The sequence below is a fragment of the Arachis ipaensis genome, chromosome B10, assembly GCF_000816755.2.
Source record: "Arachis ipaensis cultivar K30076 chromosome B10, Araip1.1, whole genome shotgun sequence".
Lineage (NCBI taxonomy): Eukaryota > Viridiplantae > Streptophyta > Magnoliopsida > Fabales > Fabaceae > Arachis > Arachis ipaensis.
Window position 1 is genome coordinate 4744212 of NC_029794.2, and position 23582 is coordinate 4767793.

The window sequence follows — 23582 nt, forward strand, 5'->3', positions numbered from 1 at the left end:
ATTGTGAAACAAAAATATTATTTGTACATCAAAATTATCTACTAAAATCAGTCATTAATATATTTATATATAAATATATGTGTAGTTTAATTTTTTTTAATGTATATTTATATTTTAGCATGTATTTTATACTGATGACAAATTTTTAATGGCTGATTTTAGTGTACACGTAACATAATTTATTATGAGACGGCATTAGCACTGGTCCAAAGAGTTAGGAACGGGAAGAAAATACAAATAGAAAGATTTGGTTTATGCAACGTTGGGGCCCAGTCAAGTGGGAACTGACAACAGGGCCTGCATCATGCTTGAATGTCATCAATATCTCTCTGGTTTAGTTTAATTAATCTCAATTATAATCATAACCTCTAACAAAATATTCGTAGAGATACTTTAGATTTTTCACTAAAATAAATCCACATTGGTGATAAAAAAAATTAAACTTGTGTCTTTGTGGAATATGAAATTACTACTCACTATGTCAATTGTATTTTCTTTTTTAACCATCAAACAAATAATTAATGCTCAATGTCTACATCCACCATCTACCTTCTCCATTCATTATAAAGTCAACTTCAAACACGGCTGAAATTTCTTTTTTATATTTAATTATTATTATATTTTTCAAAGTCCAACTCAACTAACTTGGATTATATTAACCAACCACTTTCACATTCTCTCATTTCTTCACGTTTCTCTTTAAGGCTGCTTTTTTTTTTTCTTCTTCAGCTTTTGCATTCAGTAACTAACAGTTTTTGCATCTCTGCCTCCATCTGAATTGTGTTTAACATCAACCATGTATCCTCTTTCTCTGTCTCTCAACTCTGAACACACCCTTTTTTGTTTTCTTATTATTGCTTTCTCTTGTCTTATGATAATTGACACTTAGCATTGTTTTATTAAAGAGATCTTTTGTGTCTTTTTCATTCTTGAAGTTTTAGTCTTTTTGGCTTGAAAATTGTGATGCCGAAATCAGTTGTTTAAGTGACAACTGGGTTTAATCCTCATCTGTTTTTTTTCTTTTTCCTTTGTCCTATAATATGCAAGTTGTTTTTCATGTTACATTTTTAAAATAAGGTTTTTGTCTCCAAATTGAACAAGAAAATAGCAATTCTTTTCCCACTTGGAAGTGCATAGCTACTAGTTGAATTTGATTTATATTAGTATCTAATATTATGCAGATTGCAACACCATGACCATTAAGAGTTGTGGCTGCTTTGGAGCCTCAACTACAAAGAAGAAGAAAACTATAACTTCTCATAGTCCCAATGAAATTGATGGTGAGGGATTGTTGCTTATTTCTCTTCATACTTTCCGGCCTTGAACGATATTCGTGATCAGATAACTATTTTCTGTGTACTTCTTGATTATTGGTTAATGATTTTCCAAGGCAAGCCTTAGATTTTCATCATCTCCAAGTAGATGAGTGTTTGATTGTTCTCTTTTTCTCTTTTGTTGTTAAGGCTATCCCTTAGCCAATGTTAGGCAATTCTCTGATAAGGAACTGAGATTGGCAACTGATAATTATCATTCAAACAGTAAGATAGGAAGAGGAGGCTTTGGAACTGTTTTCCAGGTATTCAGGTTACTATGCTTCTAAACTTGTAAATCTTGTAATTGTGGAATTAATATGATTTGTGATTATCTTAGGGAACCTTAAAAGATGGAAGACAGGTAGCAGTGAAGACCCTTTCAGTTGGATCAAAGCAAGGAGTTCATGAATTCTTGACTGAAATTAAGACATTATCAAATGTTAGACATCCAAACCTTGTTGAATTGGTTGGATTCTGCATTCAAGGACCTAGCCGCACATTAGTCTATGAGTATGTGGAAAATGGCAACCTTGATAGTGCATTACTTGGTAATTTAAATTTGACAAATCTGAATTATAAAGTCAGAAATCAAATACATATACTCATTTGAGAGAGGATGAAACATGTAAGCTTTTGAATCATTTTCTCTACTATCTCTTTGCAGGCACAAGGACTAAGAGAATTAAACTAGATTGGAGAAAAAGATCTGCTATTTGCATAGGTACTGCTAAGGGTCTTGCATTTCTTCATGAGGAAATTGTGCCACATATTGTACATAGAGACATCAAAGCTAGTAATGTACTACTCGACAAAGATTATAATCCGAAAATTGGTGATTTTGGATTGGCAAAGTTATTCCCAGACGACATTACTCACATCAGTACAAAAATTGCTGGAACAACGTATGTTACTTAATCACATCTCTTAAGTTTTATAAACTTGGAATATGAAACTGATTAATACTCTACCCTTGTTTGGTTTCTATTTGCATAGGGGTTACTTAGCACCAGAATATGCATTAGGTGGACAGTTAACCATGAAAGCTGATATATACAGTTTTGGTGTTCTTGTGCTTGAAATCATTAGCGGCAGACGCAGCTCGAGGAGTAACTGGGGAGACTCCAACAAACTCCTATTGGAATGGGTATGTAACTATGTAAGAGAGACAGAAACGAAAAGACTGAGACTGAGACTGAGACCCAGTTTGGGTAACTAACTTAATTAAGCTCCTTTTGATAAAATAACTTAAACAATAAATGACTCTGTTAAAAGTAACTTATAAATAAGTTATTTTGTGTTTGAATTTTTAACTCTAAAAGTGCTTATTTTAAAGAAATGTAATGAAAAATAGAAGTATTATGAGAGAAGTCATTTTTTTTAACTTCTCTATAAGCTCCAAAATAGCTTTTTAGAAAGTTGCAATTTGGTTTTGAAAATTGCACCCGACATTAATACTACTACTTTTCATAAGTCAAAAGTTAAAAAAAGCCACTTCTAAAGTTTCCCAAACGGGCCTGAGAGACAGAGACTAAGAGACAGAGATTGAAATAAATCTCAATATTCTGTTTGGTGCAAAATGAAATGTAATGAAAATAGAAGTATTATGAGAGAAGTCATTTTTTTTAACTTCTCTATAAGCTCCAAAATAGCTTTTTAGAAAGTTGCAATTTGGTTTTGAAAATTGCACCCGACATTAATACTACTACTTTTCATAAGTCAAAAGTTAAAAAAAGCCACTTCTAAAGTTTCCCAAACGGGCCTGAGAGACAGAGACTAAGAGACAGAGATTGAAATAAATCTCAATATTCTGTTTGGTGCAAAATGAGAGACAGAAATTGAAACAAGAATGAAACTCTAATTTAATTTGTACAAAAGATAAAATTGGAATTAATTAATTGAAATGAGGATATTTTAGGTATAAAATATTATTAAAGTTTCAGTCTTCATTTCTAAAAATTTTAGTCCCCTGTGTCCCTACTTTTTGGAGGTACTGAAATACTGAAATTTTAGAGACAGACAGAAATTTTTTGTACCAGTCTTTGAACCAACAAACATGATACTGAGTCTCAGTCTCTCAGTCTCTGACTCAGTAACTCAAAACAAACGCTACTTTTTTTCATGTCTCAAGTTTAAACAAGTTTCTATGTGGTGCAACAGGCATGGCAACTTCATGAAGAGGGTAAACATTTGGATCTTGTGGATCCAGAGATGGAAGAGTTTCCAGAGGAAGAGGTGATGAAGTACATGAAGGTTGCATTGTTTTGCACACAGTCAGCAGCAAGTAGGAGGCCATTGATGACACAAGTGGTTGACATGCTATCAAAGGAAATCCAGCTGAATGAGAGTCAATTACAACAACCAGGATTCTTCATGGATTCAAATGATGAATCCTCTCGGATCAAGTCAACTTCTGACTCTATAATTCCTAATGTTAGCTCTACTCATAGTTTTACTCAGGTGGCCCCTCGATGATCATGCCTAAATAAATATAAATAGTGGTTCACAGGCTTAGGATTTTTTTTTTACTGATTCATTTTTCCTGGAATATATAACGTGGCACTAAAGCAACTAGCCAACTAGGGGCTAGGTATATTGATGCCGGAACCGGTAGTGGATCACTGTATAGTAAATTTACAATATACTAGTTTTGCTGCTTATGTTCATAGGAAACCGGAGAGATGGTTATGCTAGAAATACAAGTCACAAGAAGGTGGTTTGTGACTTTGTGTAATAGTTTAAAGAGATTTGTTCAACATAAAAGGCTTCTGGTGCAAAATGTTTGGTCAACTTGTCCATTTGCTTGAACATATTCAACAATTCTAGCTCATTTATTTCAAAGCCCCGGCAAAATACCTCATTCTCCAATCATCTATTCTATCTATCTATCTATTTTTAATATATAAAAGTAGATGCATAAATTTATCCATATTACTTTTAAGACATCTTTTTTCTCCTACTAATGTCATGTCAGCAATATCGCTTACTTGGCAAAATTTTAGAATCAACTACTCAAGTTTTGCCAAATCAACTATTATTTCCAAATCAGCAAAAAAATAAAATATACAAAAAATATACAAGTAATAAAAATATACACAAATTAGGCTGCAAAATTACCAATGACAATAATTAGAAATTAATAATATCTAACCAAATTTGTAAGCTACAAAAACACCAATAACTAATTTTTATAAATAACTCATTAAATGTAATAAATATCTATAATACAAAAGTCATAATAATCTATTAATCATATTTACGTTATAAATATTCAAATTTTATACTATTTGAACTACTTATATAAGTCTCCTATCACTATTTCTTCAAATAACATCAAATTTAGCACAAGAAATTTATTTTCGCACTACACAACATCTCAAACTTACTCAATGGAGCATCATTCTTTGGACAATATCACCAAGTAAACAAACAATTGGTTTATCAAAGTTCGCGTGGTTCGTCTATGAGAAATATTAACACCCACAAATGAAAAAGAGTTTCTTTGCTTAGAAATGATTATATTAGATGAAAAGGTATAAAACAAACATATTTATTGTATTTTTAAATTGAACATTTCCCAACACTATTTTAAATTTGCAATACTTGAGACATTGTCTGACAGAGTAGGTCAAAGAAAAATATTAACAGGTAATTTAACTCTATACTATTTCAATTATTCTTATTAAAAATAACTTATTTAATAAAAAAATTCTACACATTTTTGTTCTTTTTATTGTAGATGACATTGAAAAACTGCATGCACATCAAGAGATTAAGGAGAAAGAAAACCATACAAATTCAATACACATCTTCAGAAGAAGAACATACATGCAAAAATGGAACAAACAACACAATAGAAAGTGCATACAACTCAACAATTCATAAAAAACATGTCTTCACAAGAATCTACGACAGAAAAAGGATGCGCCACATAAGGAGACTAAATTCATCGACAAAAACAAATACAAAAATCAAACCACCAAATAAAAATGTCACTTTGTACAACTCCAACATTCAAATTTTTTGTACTATAAATTATTTTAAACAAAATATCTTTTAAATTTAACTTTAATTTACACATATTTAATTTAATTCTACAAAATATAACCATTTTTAATATTTATTATATACTATCATTAATTTACCGCCGGTCTCATTCTAGTTTAACGGCCAAAACAGATGGAAATCAATGGGCCTCTCCCCCAAGCAATACAGAATGCGCCTAAGCCTATACTGTGGTATAAAGATAAAACATCCGACTTTTCAGTTTACATATTTAGAGTCCGTTTGGAAGTAGCAGAAACTATTTTTTTTGACTTTTGGATTATGAAAAGTCAGAATATACGGTGTTTGGCACCATTTTAGAAAAAACTTTTATCTTCCCGAATAGAAGCATTGGCCTTCCACCATCATTCTCACGCAATGTTCCAAACCTCACCATTTTCACGTAATGATTGATCCTCCACCACCATTTTCATTTTCAGACAATATTGCATCTGAACAACCTACTGCATATATTCCTTCTAAATATTTTTTTTATCATTTTATCACTCTACTTTTTTTTTTCACATGTGATTTTATAACTTTCTATTATTTTCATAGTTAATTATAGCAAGTTCTTGACCTCAATAAAGGAGAAGGAAATTCTAATATGAGTAAAAATAAAAATAAAACACAGCAACAAAATATACATTAACACACATTTTATATTTATTTTTTATTTTCACCTACCATATCATACACAATATTAGTGATTAAGTTATGTAAAATCAACATTCAATATTGGAAAGTATTTGTTATCATTGTTATTTTAATATTCATTCTCTTCTGTAAAAAAAAATTATTTTTTGAGTTATTTATCCAAACACTACAACTTTAAAATAAGTACTTTTATAACTAAAAATCCAAATACAAAATAACTTATTTATAAGCTGAAATTAATAAAAATTCTTATGCTTTAAGCTCTTTTTCAAAAAAAAACTTATTTAAGTTATTTACCCAGGCTATTTGAGTCCACAAGTCAAAAGATCATTTAAGTTAAAAACAAATACTCTGTTATGTAAACCCACTAAATCTGCATGGCATAATTGTCAATAATTGATTTAATTCATACAAAACCTTGATATTGGTCATAAAATGCGGGTAATAAGCATTAGAAACTAATAGCTGGGCAAAAAGATTCATTAAAGACTGTGGGGAGAAAGGTGATCTTAGATGATGGAACTGAAGAATGATACGCACAATTATGCAGCAGGCTGCTCCTCAGGGGCAGCAGCTTCTTTCTCGGGTACATCTGCAGAGCCGTTAGAAGAGGCATCCTTTGGTTGTGATCCATCAGCAGCAGGTTCAGGTGCTTTCGATGTGGCTTTTTTTCCATCCTTACCCTCTTTGGCATCTTTAGTATCTTTGGCAGGAGCAGGAGGTGGAGGAATCATGTGAGGTGGTGGTGTGTGCTTCAGCTTTAATAGTATCTGTCGCATCCTAGCGAGATCGGTGGGTTTACCAGGCTTAGGGCCTTGGACAACTGTAATTGATGGCTTCTTGTCCTGATCCTTCTTGCCTCTTTTCTTTTCAATGTTGGGAACCTCCCGAGGAATGAGCTCTGCAATTGCTTTCCAATAAGCTTTGTCTGCCTCTTTGTGAAACTTCTCTTGATTAGCCACGAATAACTGCTCCACAAGTAGATTTCATTTTCTACCATTAGAAGGGCAGAGAAAAACATATCACGTGACAAATGATAGCATGATGAAAGTGAAACTTACCTTCTCCCTTTCCCTATTTTGAACCTTGTTAGTCTCAACATTAAGCTTCCTTTTCTCATAAAAAGCCACCTTATACTCCTCTGCTTCCTCAATAATCTTCAATCTGATTTCTTTTTCCCTTTTCTCCTTCTCCTCTAACTGAATAGCATTTTGACTGTATAAGGGAAGCCAAACATTAATTGATTTATTTTTGGGTTAACAACATAGATCTTAGATTTTTAATCACCCAAGATCAGAAATTAACCAAAATGATTGTCCTTCCAACAAGTATGAGAATGGATTTGCCTCTGTTGACAGGGGATTTATATATCAATGGCAATAGATATTTTGACAAAAGAAAATGTCAAATTAACCTTTCTATTCAAATCATCCTCACAAATAGCACCTACAAGCATTTTTGGATATCTTAAACAGCAAACAGCAAACACATAATCTGAACTAACATAATAATACCAGTGCCTGCTTGGTCATGTACCATCTAATTTACATAAATATTTCATATCAAATTTAGAAGCCTATTGCTGTATTGCCACTTGTTACTACAAGAAAAACCAAAATATGCAGCAGCATAACACAAATTGTAGTTTTCTTTTGTCATGCATAGACCAATTGCTTTTATGTTATTTGCCATCAAGGCCTATTTAAGAAGCACACACGATTTTTTATTTTTACTCTTTTTCATGGATAGACAAGATTAAATATCAAACTGCATTCATTTCATATTTTCTATAGCACTCTCAAAATCCCAGAGATGTACGTAGGATGATCTGCTCTAATTGCAGTCCTGGTCAAGATTTACGGTCACCTAGGTCTTTTGAAAAGTGCTTCCCTTATCTAATAGAGAGATTAAGAATTTGATATCATCACCTTGAATGTCATCAACTCACTCCAATAGTCCAATGGGCAAAGCCACAAAGGGATCATTCTTGCATAAACTTTTGACCCGGTAAAGCAGCTACGCAAGATAGATCACAAAGTTCAAATCACCACTAACTTGCTACCTCACCATAGAATTTACCCTAGAAATAGCTCCTACACAACACGATTATTATGGACCAAAGTCTAGAGATCCATCCGACTAAGTAAAAAATTTAATTCCCCCTTCTAATCCCCTTGATCCAAAACCTAACCACTGTTGAACTGGTGCTACGCTAATCAACTCCCTATATATCTACCGAAAATCACATCAACATATCTCACAACAGCACAATTAACTACTTCAATTGAACTCAACTAAAGAACTAAACTCACCAATTCGTTTCTTTCTACATCAAGATCAAGCTCCCCGAATCCTGATTCGTGATCCTAAGTCCTTACTGCTTACACGTACCGGCAACAAACTTCGCGAATAAACATGTTAAAAGCTTCTCTAAAATAAAGTAAAATCACCACAGATCTAAAGCAAATTCAAATGAGATCTACCAAATTCATAAGTAAATTGGGAAAGTTCAAAACCGCTCACCGGCGCCACTCCCGAAGCGCGTAACCTTCCTCCGGCTCCATCTCAGTTGGCGGCGGAAGCACCGGACCGTCGGAGACGAAGACGCTTTCGGCACCGCCATAACCGTTCCCGTTCTCGACAGTCTCCGATTCGAAAGGGGAGTGAGAGTAAGCAGGATTGGGATCGCTGAACCCGTAGATCTCCGGCGAGGCGGCAGCGGCGGGGTCATGATCTACGGTGACATCGCCATCGGGGGAGAATCCTCCGGTGAAGCTGGAGTAACCGCCGTAGCCAGAGTAGGTGTCGTCCTCCTCGGCAGCGTTGTGAGCGGCGGCAAAGTGGTCGGCGGAAGAAGAGTTGACGTTTAAGTCATCGGCGAAGGAGTCGAAGGAAGACATGGTTGCGAGTTTCTCTCTCTTCTGTGAAGTGAACACAGCGAGTGCGTTCGTTCTTCTCTCTGCTTTCGTTGAACGGAATAAAATTAGAGCTGAGTTGAGCAGAGTCTATAAACTTATTTTGACTCCTTAATACTTATCGCTGAATATATGTTGATCCTTCATTTTTCATAATTAGCATTTTTTGTATTATTTTGTGTTAATGAATCTATACTTTTATCTTGTCCAACCTACCAAATATACTATTATACTATATAATATAACGGAAAAGCTCTGTGGCTTGTATGCTTTACAAGTTCATTAAACAATAAAATCAAAATATGCGCTGCTTCAGGTACGTTGATTACACGCGCTATATAACATCGCGCGTATATCTAACTACCAGATTTAAAATATTTCTTTCCCTTTTTGTTTTCGTTATTTTGAGATTTCGTTGTTCTTCTTCTCCCGCGTTTTCCCTCCTTCTTCTCCATTGTTCTTTTCTTCTTCTTTTCTCACTAGCATCTTCTTCGTTTAGGTTACCTTTGTCTCTCTCTGCAACTCGAGCTTCGTTTTCTATTTTTGATTTGTTGTTTTCCAAAATCAAAGTTTGATCTCGTTTTGAAGATAATGGATCATTCAACCTCAGATTGTCAGCTGAATGCAGGCGAAGTGGATTATGAGTCAGAATCTAACGAAGTCCCTGAGGTTTGATTTACATAGGATTAGTATGAATTTTCTTTCAATAATTTGTATAGCATTGTGTAGTTGAAAAATTGCTGAACATTGACTGTGAAAGTAACACGTTTACCTGAATCTGTCGATTCAATGTATTAGTTGTGATTAATTACCTGGAATTTGTAGCAGACGCTCGGGTGTAGATCAATTCTTGTTTGGGTGTATTTTAGCTAGAAGTGTGTATCTACACTTTACTGGTTTTTTGTTATTTTAATTGACTTGTTGTTGTTTAGGTGTATTATAACAGACATGATTAGGTGTGTTTTTAGTTTTTGAGATGGTGTATATCTGCAGGCTGTGTATTTACAGTTTATGGCTTTAAAAGTCATTCTGTAGTTGAGTTGTTGCGGTTCGGGTGTATCGTATTAGACATGATTGGGTGTATTTGAATCATATCTATGGGTGTATTTACAGTTCTGACACGGTGTATTTTGCAGCCTCTCTCAGTTGTTGATGACGAGTTTGTTCCAAAGGTCGGAATGACCTTTACCACCCTTGAAGATGCTGGAAAATTTTACATGAACTACGCCAAGGCTGCAGGTTTCTCTACAAGAGTTCGGTGCACAAATAGGAAGGGAAACGAGATTAAGAACTAACTGATTACATGTAGCAGAGAGGGAAAATGGAAATCTAAAATATCTCCGACCGAGAAGACCAATCCGACAGCCGGTCTAAACTGTCCTGCAAGAATTTATATACACACATTGAAGGATGTCGGTGCTTGGATCATTTCAAAGGTTGTGCTGGATCATTCACACCCCTGCTGTCCAAGCAAAGCAGAGATGCTCAAACAGCACAGGGAACTAAGCATGTCCATTCATCGTACGATAGAGAATAACGAGGAGGCCGGTATCAGACCAAGCAAAACCTACCAATCATTTGTTGCGGCTGCCGGGGGTCACCGCGAGTTAAATTTTATCGAAAAGGACGTGAGGAATTTCTTTTTTGAGCTCCAACTCGAAGAGGATCAATCGATTAAGCTGGCTTTTTGGGCCGATGCAAGAAGCAGAGCCGCCTTTGAGCATTTCGGAGACGTCATTTCATTCGACACCACCTACAATACAAACAGGTAACAAACTGTCCCTGTTTATGATGCCAAATTAATGTATTTTTACGAATTCGCAGCAGAGGTGTATATTGGCTGTTTCATTGGGTGTATGCGAAGCATTTGTTAGGGTGTAGCTAATGATTTTGCATTCTGGACCATGGTAATTTGTTTCAGGTATAATTTGGTCTGTGGTTCTTTTGTCGGGGTGAATCACCACGGTCAATCAACACTTCTCGGATGCTCTTTGATGAAGAACGAAGAAATTGAATCATTCAAATGGTTATTTCAAAGCTGGCTTCGTTGCATGGGAGGAAACGCTCCGAAAGGGTTTCTCACCGATCAGTGCGCATCCATGAAAAGGGCTTTAGAGGCCTGTATGCCAACAACAGTTCACCGCTGGTGCATTTGGCACATCATGAAGAAGATTCCAAGCAAATTAAACGGGTACAAGGGACATGCCGATATTGAACAAGAAATGAGCCAAGTTGTTTGGAACTCTCAAAGCAAAGACTCATTCGATAGGAATTGGAACGATTTTCTGCTGAATTTTGGTCTTGTGGACAACAAGTGGCTTTCAGGTAATGTCTTTTTAAAATCTACATCAGAGGTGTAAATTGCATGTTTTCTCGGGTGTATTTATAGACTGTCTTTGGGTGTATTATGCAGATCTGTACGAAGACCGTCACATATGGGTTCCTATCTATCTGGATCACCATTTCTGGGCAGGGATGAGAAGCACACAAAGGAGCGAGAGCATGCATTCATTTTTTAACAAGTATATCACCCGGAACAGCTCGCTTATTCAGTTCAACGAGATACATACTGGAACGATGGAGTAAGAAGGTAAAGAGGCGACACACACACATCAAGAGCAGCCACGATGAGCCACTAATGGAGCCAAGAAGCAAGAGGTTCGACCAATTGGTTTTTCGTTCGCAAAATATATGCGAATTTGCCTCCGAATCGGAGGAGCTGACTGCAATTCTGCACCGTGCGTACGATAACGTCATGGCCAAGATGGAAGCATTAAAAGCCAAAAGGAAGGGGACATCTTCTTTATCCCACGAAGACGCCAACTTGGAATCCGTTAACGAGCTTCAAAGCCCGCCAAGGATTCGAACAAGAGGACGTCCAAAAAATAGGTTAGGTTCAAAGTTGGACAAACAGATCGCAAATGCCACAAAGAAGAAGAAGACGAAAGTTTTAAGCTTATATTTGATTTGATGTTTTTCTTCATATTTTAGTACATGTAATTCATACATTTTGAATACAACGCAGACAGTTTGGGTGTATATTTTATACAACCTTGGGTGTATTATTAGACTTGCGTTGGGTGTAACAGTTTATAATTTGTGTTTATATATGCCTTGATTTTTTCCTTCATATTTTACCACCTGTAATACAGCTTTTGAATACATCACAGACAGTTTACCAGCACAGATAGTTTAACTATGGGAAAAAATATACATAGAATAGAAGTTGTTGATAAATGGCAAATATTTACATCATTTGTTAATTTACAAACTACCCAGCAGTTGGATTACGCAGTTTCTATATCAGCAGAATTAATCTGACAAAACGGACTTAATAATATAGAGGATGGCTTCGACAGCCTTATAGCACTACTCTCTCTAATTGCCCGATCTCTCTGTGTATTCATCTCACTGAATAGTATCCGAGATGCGTACTCCACTCTATAGTGGTCCACCTCCTCCTACAATTAAAAAGTATATTCTGTTTAAATAGCAATATTAATTCAGTAAAGTAATACAGAGTTATATGGTTCTAAAGACAGTTACCTGTGGCCAATTATCCCATTGATACTTCCCCTTTTTGATGTTTTCCGGCTCAATTATCTCCATCCACTTCATAATGTACACAGCGCAGTCATAGCTGAAAACGAAGAAAATAAATTACAAATCTCATTTACAAAAGTTTAATGTTCAGAGTTACAAATTTATACCTTGTTTTTTGGCCAGATATTTTAACATATGGTGATTTAATTTCCTTCTCCCTCTCCCCTTTCTGAAGAGGTTCCCCGCCGGCATATGTTATCAATCTTGAAAATACGTATCCCTTAAATACGAAAACAAATAAGTGATACACCCGAATGAATGGACAAGATACACCCAACTGAATGGACAATATACACCCATCACAACTAACGAAATAAACCTATCTATTAAAGTAAAGAAGACAGAGGCAACTTACAGTGAATTTATTAATGGCCTTTCTCTCATCGGTGGGAGCTTTTTTGTGTAGCGGGTCAAGTATTTGACATTTTCGCTTTCTTGTATTTATCAGCCATAACCACCAATGCCCCGCGTAGCAGACAGGGGCAAAAATTTGAAGGATTGCCACACATGAACAGTGTGTTATTTTATTTTGCAAATAAGTAAATAAGCGTACTAACAAATTTAGCAAACGAAAACTTACATATGGGTGCGAAGTCAATTTTTTTCTATCTATGAAGGGAATAAAACTCGGGTAGGCTTCCACCCTAAATTCCTTTTTCGTTTTCGGTGATACGAATTCCCCGTTTGGGTGATCCGAAAGTGCCATGCACTGCAAGAATGGGAAACAAGAAATGAAATACTAAACTTACACCCAATCGAACGTGAAAAATACACCCAAATCAATACAGAAAATACACCCAAAGTTCGTAGAAGTAACACTTACCACAATATCGGGGGGGGGGAGACAGTATATTTGTTCTTGAAATCTCTTTTCATTTTTGTTGTTGAGGATGAGGCAGATGGCAGATACAATCTAGAAATATATGCCGAAATCAATTTTACATTAATAAGCATTGTAATTGACTTTGGTGTAAAAACATTAATCTTATTATAATATTACCTGTTGCATTGATGCCAAGCGCATCACCTATTGTCTTTGGTGTTATTTGGAAAGAACCATATCCTGTCTTCAGTCTGTTCTCCCCAAGTTTGAAGTTGTTTGCCAGTTCCCTTAAGAGTTGGTGATCCACTCTTAGAGGTGGGACGTGCATCAACCCACCAAATCCGAGATCCCTGACAATTGCCTTCTTCTCCTCAGTCATGTTTCTGAACTTATCACTCAGGAGATATGTGGCACACTTAAGATCCTTTGTTTGGTTTCTTACTGCCATTTTGTCTGAAACAAAAAATACACACAAATATACACCCATTAGTAACAGTAAGATACACCTATATGTAAGAATCAGATACACCCATTGATAACAGTGAGATACACCCATTGATATTATTCAGATACATTCATATATATCAGTCAGATATCAGTCAAACATGCATCAATATCAAGCCACATTACAAGTTCAAGCAGTATACAACCCCCAATCTACGGAATAAACCCCCAAAAATCAACAACAGTAGCAAGAGAACTTAGAACAAGAATGTAGAACGACGTAGAACTTAGAAGAATGACGTAGAACTTAGAACAGTGTAACAAAGAAGCAAGAATAATAGCACAGTAAACCCTAGAAGAACGACGTAGAAGAAAACTAAAATATACAGTAATCTTAATGAACTTACGTTGAGTGTTGTTGCTTCGTTTTCTCTTCAGATTCTTCACGGAGAGTTTGATGTTGTTTTGATGGAGGTTTCGAACAACGATTTGTATATTTTGAACTTTGATTTTTGCTCGAAAATGGGAGCGTTTCCTTGTTTTCGAAGCGTTTTGAGAAGTGGAAGAAGTGGAGGAAGTGGAAGAGTCTGCCATACGAACCGTTTGTGTTGAGCGCGTGATTTTGACGCGCCATGTTATGCTTCCTTATGCGCGTGTCTTCGATTTGGGCTGGGCCAACTTGGATGCTTGTATACTTGTATGTGTAGCAGGCCCGATAATATAATAGGGTAGTAATGGTAAAGATTACACACAAGATTATTAGGGAGGATTTGTGTGGTTTATTCAGTTAATAAATAATAAATAAATCATTTTGTTAGGTAGACGGTAAAACAATGTGAATAATAGATTCTAAAATTAATTCAATAAAGTAAAAAAAAAATACTCAACTTCCAAATTACCTTCTAAATCCTAACATTATGGTCAGCATCTGCATACCTAATGAATTGAACATTCAGCCATGGTTAATTGTGCATGAGTAAATCGAATCAAAAGGAATAACTATCCAATTAAGAATAATCAACATAATCATCTGCATACTTATTGAATTAAACATCCCACATATTCATTGTTCACATTGTTTAGTATTCTCATTGTCTCCCTATACTTTTTCTAAATAATAAGCTAATGGCTATTGGCTAATGAGGAGTAATATCCCAAATTGTTCCCAAAAAAATTCACGGTCGAATAGATTTGTCCTCAACAAAATTTAACTAAGATTTTGACCCTGACGTTTTTAGTTATACACCAAATACGTCCCCATACTAGTTTGACCCGGTCAGGACTAATGGTGACGTCCTACGTGGAGGTTAACGAACTGACGTGTCAGGTTAATTGTGACGTGTCACCTCCAGAACAATTTGGTCCCTATCCAAACTGGATAAAACGACGTCATACTGGATCATGAGGCGGACAACGTCGTTTCGTGGAGGACAGATTCGTCCCCACCATGGAAGGCAGAGTTGCGAAATGGCGCTGATGATTGGATTTTTGACGGTATAGAATTTCACAAATGAATTCTCGTTGTAAAGTATAGTTTCTAAACCAAGCAATAATCCTTTCATACAAAAAGTTGTTTGTCACTAGTACAAACCCCTAAAATTTATAAACCGAAGTATTGGACCTCGATCGGATCGTTCTCCCTAGGAATTACAATAAAGTGTCTTGTTATTGGTTATGAGTTATTTTGGGGTTTTGGATAAGAAGCATGAAAAGTAAATGGCAATGAAAATAAACTAACAACTATAAAAGGCTCTTGGTAAGGTGTGAGAACTAGAAGTCCTATCCTAGTTATCCTTCTCAATTGTGATGAGAATTGTTCATTGCTACCACTTAGTTAACCCTTACTAATTAAAGGAAAGTCAAGTGGATGAATCAATTTGATTCCTCAAGTCCTAATCAACTCCTAAGGAATGGCTAGTTTTAGAGGCATTCAAATCAATTAGCAACTTCTAATTATCAATCAATCAAAGGAATTAGATAACTCAAGAGTCACTAATTACTCTACCTAGGCCAAGAGGAACAAAATCTACACTAAAACTTAAAAGAGACATTTCAACAAACACATAAAGTGCAATAGAAGTAAACATTATTAATTGCAAGAATTAAAGGAATCTACAACTACAAAGGTAAGAGATCAACAATAGGAAAGCAAAGAAGACACATTTATTATGAATTACCTCTTATTGAATTGAAAGAAAATGGGATGAACAATACTAGATCTACAACAAAGTATAAGAACAACATGAAGGAAATTGCAATAAAAGAATGGAAGAAGAATCAATGTCATTACAGGGAATTGAGATGTAGAAGTAGAAGAACATGAATCTAAATCTAGACCTAAGAACTAAACCTAATCCTAATCCTAATTCTAGAGAGTAGTGAGAGCTTCTCTCTCTAAAACCCTAAACTCAAGTAATTAGTAGTTGGAAGTGATGTTATAGTTATGATTGATGTCTTCCCCTTAATCCTTCATCCTTTTATCCCTTTCCCTTAGCAACTTGGCGCCAAAAATGGGTTCAGAAACCCTCTCAAATCGCCAGGCACGTGCTGCATTAATGAGGTCATGTGCCATCATCGGCGCGTGCGCGCATGGTACGCGTGCGCGTCCCTGGTCGATTGGTCGATGTGCGCACGAGCGCCTTGTGCGCGTGCGCGTGCATGGCTGTCTTTGCTTCTTTGACTTTTTATGCTTCTCTCCACTTGTATGCTTCCTAGAGTTCAAACTTGCAAGAACATAGGTAATATAGGTGAATACATGTGATTGAACTTTTGAACCCTCACCGGATGTGTATCCGCTCTATTCACTCAAGTGTTTAAGGGTTAATTCACTCAATTCTCTTCTAATCATGTTTTCCAAAATTTGATTTTCTTCTAACAATCAACGTTTATTTCATGCATGCATACAAGTATCCTGAGGTCTTTTCATTGGTTGTAATGGGGCTAGGGTCAAGATAGGATGCATATTTGGTCAAGTGAGCTTGAAATTTGAATCTTTGATAAGCTTAAACTTCCCACCTAACCTATGACATCCTATACAATTAAGTTCTAATCTAGCTACCCATTCTTCACTTTTCCACATACTCATGCATTTTTTTTTATTTCACAACACTTATGCATTGATTTTATTGGACCTTGCCTTGGGGCATTTTGTCCCATTTTTATTATTTTTTTCTTCTTTTTTTTTCTATATTTTTTTTTTCTTTTCCATATTATTTTTCTTTTCTTTTTCTTTTGTTTTTCTCATTTTTTTTCCTTTCAAACTATATACAAGAGTACCAATGCATAAGGTCTATACATTTAATCAATACATGAGCATGTACCCAATTCCCAATATTTACAAAAGATTCTTTTTTTCAATCAATTGGGTTAATGCCCTATATTTAACTCCTTGAAAAACCTCAATGTTTGACTAAGCATTGTTGTGATTGAAAAGTTCAAAAATTTTCCTTAGTTTACCCTTTTCTTTTTCACTCAAAACCAATTTCTTATGCAAAAAGGGGTGACTAATAGGTCCCTATAAAAGCACAATCATCAGGTAGATAGGTCTCCATTTAAAACGGCGCCGTTTCACAAATCTGTCTTCTATGGCGGGGACGAATCTGTCCTCCACGAAACGACGTCGTTCGCCTCATGATCCAATACGACGTCGTTTTGTCCAACTTGGATGGGGACCAAATTGTCCTGGAGGTGACACGTTGCAGTTAACCTGACACGTCAGCCCGTTAACCTCCACGTAGAACATTACCGTTTGTCTTGACTGAGTCAAACTGCCATGGAGACGTATTTGGTGTATAACTAAAAACGTTAGAGTCAAAATCTTAATTAAATTTTTTTGGGGATAAATCTGTCCGATTGTAAATTTCTTGAGACCTATTTAGAGTATTACTCGCTAATGAATTAGCACTAAGCACTTGCTCTTTTTTGTTTTTTGTTTTTTATATTCTTTTGTAATTTGTTTTTTTTTTTTGTCAGACTTTTGTAGTTTTAGTGAATGGCTTGACTTTGTTGACTGGGTTGGGCTTCTACTATGATACTTTTGGGCCTTGAGTTAATCATCTTGACTGGTCCAAAAACGAAAAGAAAAATAACAGATTCGCAACTTGGCCTAAAAGAAATGATTGGCAAGGCCCAACGAGACAAATTCAAATTTGGCGCCGTTAACAGAAAACGCTGTTCCCACTTCTCATTCTCACTCCTTTCTCCCTCTGTTTTTCACTCTCTTCTTTCAGTTCAAGAACCGAAACCATGGTGCTACGCACGCACGGTCGCCGAATCTGCATGAGATTTCCTGCGAAATTCTCCGGCGACGGCGTCGCCCTATGCTCCTCCTCTTTGCCATTCTCTTCCCAAGACTCCAATTCCACTGACGGTCATTTCCGCAAGAGAAAGTCCAAGAGAACAAGGACGCACAATGAAGGCTTGATTACAAAGAAGATGAATTTGAAGACGACGAAGAAGAAGAATGCATTAAAAAACCTCACCCTTGCAATGATTCCGGCTAAAACCTCGACGCTAATTGAGGCGCAGGAATTCAGCGAGGTAATGGAGCGCATCGACGAGGTAAATTTCGCCATTGATGGACTCCGCAGGTCCCAACCGGTTCAGATCAGAAGGACAAGCTTGCTCTCTTTGTTGTCCATTTGCGCCACCGCGCAACAGCGCCGCCTCCTCCACGCTCAAGGGTACATCACTTTGTAAAGATTTATTCGATATCCATGTACTAATATGAAAAAGATTGAAACTTTTTCTTAAAAAACAAAATTTCTTTTTGCAATTTTGGCTTTGGGGCTTATTCAAGTTAATTTTCAAATTTTAAACTTTTGGTGGGTGCAATAATGATTTAAGAAGTAAGTAGTGTTTGCTTGATGTTTTGTGCTCAGTATCATTAGAATTGGTTAGTGTTTTTCTTCCGATAGAGTTTCCTGCGGTTTTGGCGCAGTATGAGTAATGTACATGTTTCCATTTAAGTATTCAGAATTAGATAGATAAGAGATTCGTGATTTTACACAAATTTTAAATTTTGTTTGTCCTTGGATATCATTGTGAATAGCTGAATTGTCTACGTCGCTGAGGGCTGTGAGACAAACTGGCATAGTAGTGGAATTTTGAACTGAAATATGGATTGTATTCACGGGTAGTTAGGTGATAATCCCTGATTTTTCTACTTTATAGGATCGCAAAGACAATCATTGATGCTATTTTGTGCCTAAGTCTTAATGATCTTCCAAGCAATGTTGCAGCTGCAACTCTGTTCTACATTCTTGCCATTGATGTAAGTCTTGTATTCTTTCCGATGAAATTCATCTTCAACGTCTCAACATCCTAGAACTTTATTTTTGACCTTTTCTTTGCAAGGGTGACCTTTCAATGGCATACTTTCCATTCTGCTTTTGTTTGGACGCTGTAATTTGTCAATCCTATTGGTTTCAGTTGCCTGATGTTACTGGATATTCTTTTGATTTCAGGGCGTAGAAGATAACCTCCTTGAATCACCTGATTGTGTTCTATTTCCGATCAAGTTGTTGAGACCACTTGTCTCCACGGATGGCGCAGATAAGGCACTAAAATTTGGTCCGAAAATTCTAGTGTCGCATAAGAATGTCGGTTCATTAGAAAATACAAGAGAAAGATGGGACTGCAGTTCTGTTGCAATTTTTTCTATAGTTCAACAAATTCTAGTAAGTTGTAAAGAACTGAAGCCAACCTGTCAAATTGACAACAGCATAGAGAGGCCAGAGTTATGCCCGGAATGGTTAGCATTGTTGATCATCGAGAAGGCTTGTTTATCTTCCATTTCTCTTTATGGTATTGTAGTGTATATCACCTTCCAGATTTTACTCTAAAAATATTATTGGCTGAAGATATTCTTCTCTTATATGTTGTATGTTTTTAATGGACGAAATTAACAATGAATAACCAAATCTGTTTAGTTTTAATGATTCTTTGAGTTGTTTGTTTTATCGTTCTTATTGTTGATATTGTTTCTTAATGATGGAGAATCTGTTTTCAGAAACTTCTGGTGCTGTATGTAAGACTGGTCGAAATTTTAAGGAAAAACTAAGGGAGCTTGGAGGACTTGATGCTGTCTTTGAAATTACCTTGAAGTGCCAGTCAGATTTGAAGGTGTGAGATTGTATTTTCAGTTCAATTTATAATTTGAGTATATTTTTTTTATAAGAAATAACTTGAGAAAACTGCAAAGGTTTTACAGACATTATAAAACAGAGTGAATATTATTATTTGCTATCTGATCTTTCTTACTCTAAGATCAAATATTGTGTCTGTTCGTACTCCGTATATGGGCAATTCCCTTATGTTCAGGAAATCAATTTAAGTAGCTGTTTGTCTTTTGTTCTAGTTGATTTCAAGTTTTGAAGCCCTATCTGGTTGTAGATTAATTTAATTGGGGAGAACCATTGGTTTGCCGTTTCAGTGCTGGGTGGAGGATAGTTATCTATCTACCAAAGATGTTAGAAATGACAAACAGCTAAAAAGCCTTACTTTGCTTCTTAAATGCTTGAAGATCATGGAAAATGCGACATTCCTTAGTGAAGACAACCAGGTTTACTACTCATTCTAGCCCAACCTCCCTCTCTTTCAGAAAGCGACAAAAACTAAAATAGACATAGTTTATGATTTTCATCTTGAGTTTTGCTTCCTTGACTTCCCCTTTGTATAGTATACTCATGTTCTGCTGCATTCTAATTTATCATTCATCGTATGTACTTTATCTTAACAGGCTCATTTTCTTGGACTAAAACGGAATCTCATTCCTCAAGCAACTCCGTTTTCTTTTGTGGAGCTGATTTTAACTATCATAAAATTTCTCTCAGGTAATGATCGCACAAAGGGGTAACTTCTTCCTTTTGCTGCTTTGTCTTTTTATTTCTCTTTTGTTGTCATGCTATTTTACTTTTATTTCTTTCCATTTCTTACAACTGATTAGTTATTCTTCCCACCCATGTCCTTCCACAATCTTCCAACTTCAAGATGTGTGCATAAGTCAGAATGCTTCTACCATTTTCAATGATAACAAGAATCCCATTTCTCTTTCTACCACATGTCATGATTCTGAACTGGATCTTCTCACAGACCTTAAAGGTGGAGTCCCCCCTGTAGAAGCTATAGTCGTATTGTAAAGAAAATTCCTTCGAATTTGTGAATGGTTAGTAGTGTTGTGATAAGCTCATCAAGAATTACTGAATGCTCTTATACATGACACTGCAGGGAGTCTCACTTTAAACCATAATTCCACTGGAAGGTGCTATCATATGGAGAGAGAATCTTCCATAAAGAGGATTGATCTTTCACAGAAGAGCCAACTTGTGAGATGCACCCAGTTAAAAAGTTCTCTATCAGTTTCTGAAACTCCCAGCACTTCAATGACATACAGTTATTCACCGAATATGAGAGACAATCCTTCCAAATTTGCACCATCTGGTGGTGCATCATCTAGTGGTGCGGATTGTAAAACATGTATGATTCAACTTGAAATTTCAGATGATAATCAAGATCCATTTGCATTTGATGAGGATGACATTGCACCTCCTAAGTGGGACTTACCATCAATCAAGCAAAGAAAGTCGCATGCTAAAAAATATGAGGTAACAAGCAGAGAATTTGAAGAAGGATGTTTATCACAGACTAGTGTGAGCAATGGGGATGTCAATTGTTCCAGTTCTTACGTTGATGATGAAGAAGGTTCCAGTCTTCTCACTGATTGCCTTCTTACTGCTATTAAGGTATCTTTATGATTTTCTCTGATCTATTGTTTTGTGTCTTCTCTATATCATTCTTTCCTTAGTTTTGGTAAGTTGGGATCTCTATAAATTAATATTGTATAGTTGTATGATTGTAGGTGCTGATTAATTTGACTAATGACAACCCTATTGGCTGTCATCAAATTGCTGAATATGGAGGATTGGAGATTATGCCTCTGTTAATTGCTCAGCATTTTCCTTCTTTCAGTTCATCTTCATTGCCCACTTTTCACATAAAGGAAAATAAGCCAAACAGTGTGAAAGACCATCGACATGATAGGCATCTCACTGATCATGAGATAGATTTTATTGTTGCTATTCTTGGCCTGCTTGTAAACTTGGTAGAGAAGGATGGCCATAATAGGTAATTTAAATAATTACTTACTGGCAATACTGGTATTCAATCAAGAGATTTGCTAAGCAAAGGAAAAAAATTTCTAATTTGGAATAACCAAACACAGCTTGAATTATATCGTCACTAATATTCCCATAATTACAGTGTAGCATAAAGTTTGGGATCCCATTCTTTGTGAAATCCATGTATCTATCTATAGATGTTAGTACTTTCTATTTGATCACCTTTTTATAGAAAAAACCAACTGTAGTTACCTCCTTCTAGGACAAAATCAAAATTACAATATGCTACGGAGAATGTAAACAACAAAATGAGCTTTTGTATTGTGATAACAAGATGTATTGTCTCACTATTGCAGTATCTCTGCTACTGATGTTTTTGCAGATCACGACTTGCAGCAGCCAGTGTTCTGCTACCATGCTCAGATGTCTTAGACCATGAGATTCGGAAGGATGTTATTCCATTATTATGCTCTATTTTCTTGGCTAACCAAGGTGGAAGTGAGGATAGCAATGAAGATAAATATCTGCTACTGGTATGTATTATGATCTTCTTTTGTTTACTTACTATCAGAGACTTGAACCATTTAGATATAAGTTGTGTGATCTAGACTATAATGGTTGGGGAGAAGGGTATGAAGTTTGATTCTGATCTTCAGTCATCTTGTTCTCCATCATGCAGAATGAGGAGGCAGCTATTCTGCAAGGGGAAAAAGAAGCTAGGAAAACGATTGTGGAGGCTTATTCAGCACTGCTTCTAGCCTTTCTATCCACTGACAGGTTAATTTACTTTTCTTCTTTTGGTTCTATTTTTTTGTTAATGTGTATCTTAGGGATTTTTTCTTTTCCCTTTCTCAATTACAGCAATGACATTCACGAAGCAGTTGCCAACAATCTTCCAGATCATAATTTGTCCATTCTTGTGCCTGTGTTGGAAAGATTTGTGGTAAGTAGCTGTTAATAGATGTAACTACCTTGGCTTGAAACTGTGAAGCTAGCAAGAAATATTGGGATTATTGAAAGTGATGTTTGGAGTCATCTTTTTACTACTATTAAGTCTTTAATCATATTTGTTTCCAGGAATTTCATTTGGCCTTAAAGATGATTTCTCCAGCGACCCATAAAGCTGTTAGTGAGGTCATTGAATCATGTAAAGTTCGTTGAAAGCTCAGAAAATGGAAAACTATGTACAGCCTCAGCTGGTTTTGCTGCAAATCACTTCATTTCAGTCCAACTAGTTACACTAGATGCTTGTATATAAAAGTCAAGTTGCCTTGTATAGTTTGTGTATCAACAATGGTATTTTTTCAAATATTCTTGATTAGCCATCTCTCTCTCTCTCTCTCTCTCTCACACACACACACACACAAGTGTCTAAACAAAGCATATGTAATAAGCACGATTATTAGCAAAAATGAAAATAAAAATTAAATGAAGCACCAACCAGGAAATCACTTCACAAAGAAGTACAGATTTGGATATTCTAGATTTTATCTATAGTTTCTTATCCATGTACTCTGATTTGTCAAAACCAATGAAGCAAAGTAATCTACACGTAATGAACAAGAGAGTAGTCTCCAATTCATATGAACCTTTTTTTTCCCTCCTACTATATACTTGCACTCAATTTGATTTAAGAGAAGATTTCAATTTGCAAAAAAGAAAGGACTTG

General features: G+C 35.8%; 3 protein-coding genes across 5 annotated transcripts; 2 read left to right on the forward strand and 1 right to left on the reverse strand.

Moving 5' to 3' along the window:
• LOC107624462 (putative serine/threonine-protein kinase) lies at positions 671-4148 on the forward strand. 3 transcript variants are annotated; one of them, XM_021113680.1, is made up of 7 exons: positions 671-798; positions 1182-1280; positions 1464-1576; positions 1651-1861; positions 1978-2215; positions 2307-2474; positions 3414-3732. In XM_021113680.1, the coding sequence occupies exons 2-7, from the start codon at positions 1193-1195 to the stop codon at positions 3547-3549; spliced, it is 954 nt and encodes a 317-aa protein (XP_020969339.1). In that variant the 5' UTR covers positions 671-798; positions 1182-1192; the 3' UTR covers positions 3550-3732. The 3 variants fall into 3 exon arrangements, with proteins under 3 accessions (XP_020969339.1, XP_016182440.1, XP_020969338.1); XM_016326954.2 differs by having other exon boundaries at positions 672-798; positions 2307-2457; positions 3471-4148; XM_021113679.1 differs by having other exon boundaries at positions 681-741; positions 2307-2457; positions 3471-4148.
• Positions 6342-9044, reverse strand: LOC107623251 (clathrin light chain 1). Its single transcript, XM_016325439.2, has 3 exons — positions 8535-9044; positions 7073-7226; positions 6342-6979 (listed from the first exon to the last, which is right to left on the reverse strand). The coding sequence occupies exons 1-3, from the start codon at positions 8909-8911 to the stop codon at positions 6554-6556; spliced, it is 957 nt and encodes a 318-aa protein (XP_016180925.1). The 5' UTR covers positions 8912-9044; the 3' UTR covers positions 6342-6553.
• LOC107619980 lies at positions 17966-23569 on the forward strand. Its single transcript, XM_021113815.1, has 13 exons — positions 17966-18478; positions 18969-19068; positions 19262-19601; positions 19807-19919; positions 20230-20358; positions 20536-20629; positions 20787-20897; positions 21024-21538; positions 21655-21920; positions 22296-22446; positions 22593-22690; positions 22775-22856; positions 22991-23569. The coding sequence occupies exons 1-13, from the start codon at positions 18042-18044 to the stop codon at positions 23072-23074; spliced, it is 2520 nt and encodes an 839-aa protein (XP_020969474.1). The 5' UTR covers positions 17966-18041; the 3' UTR covers positions 23075-23569.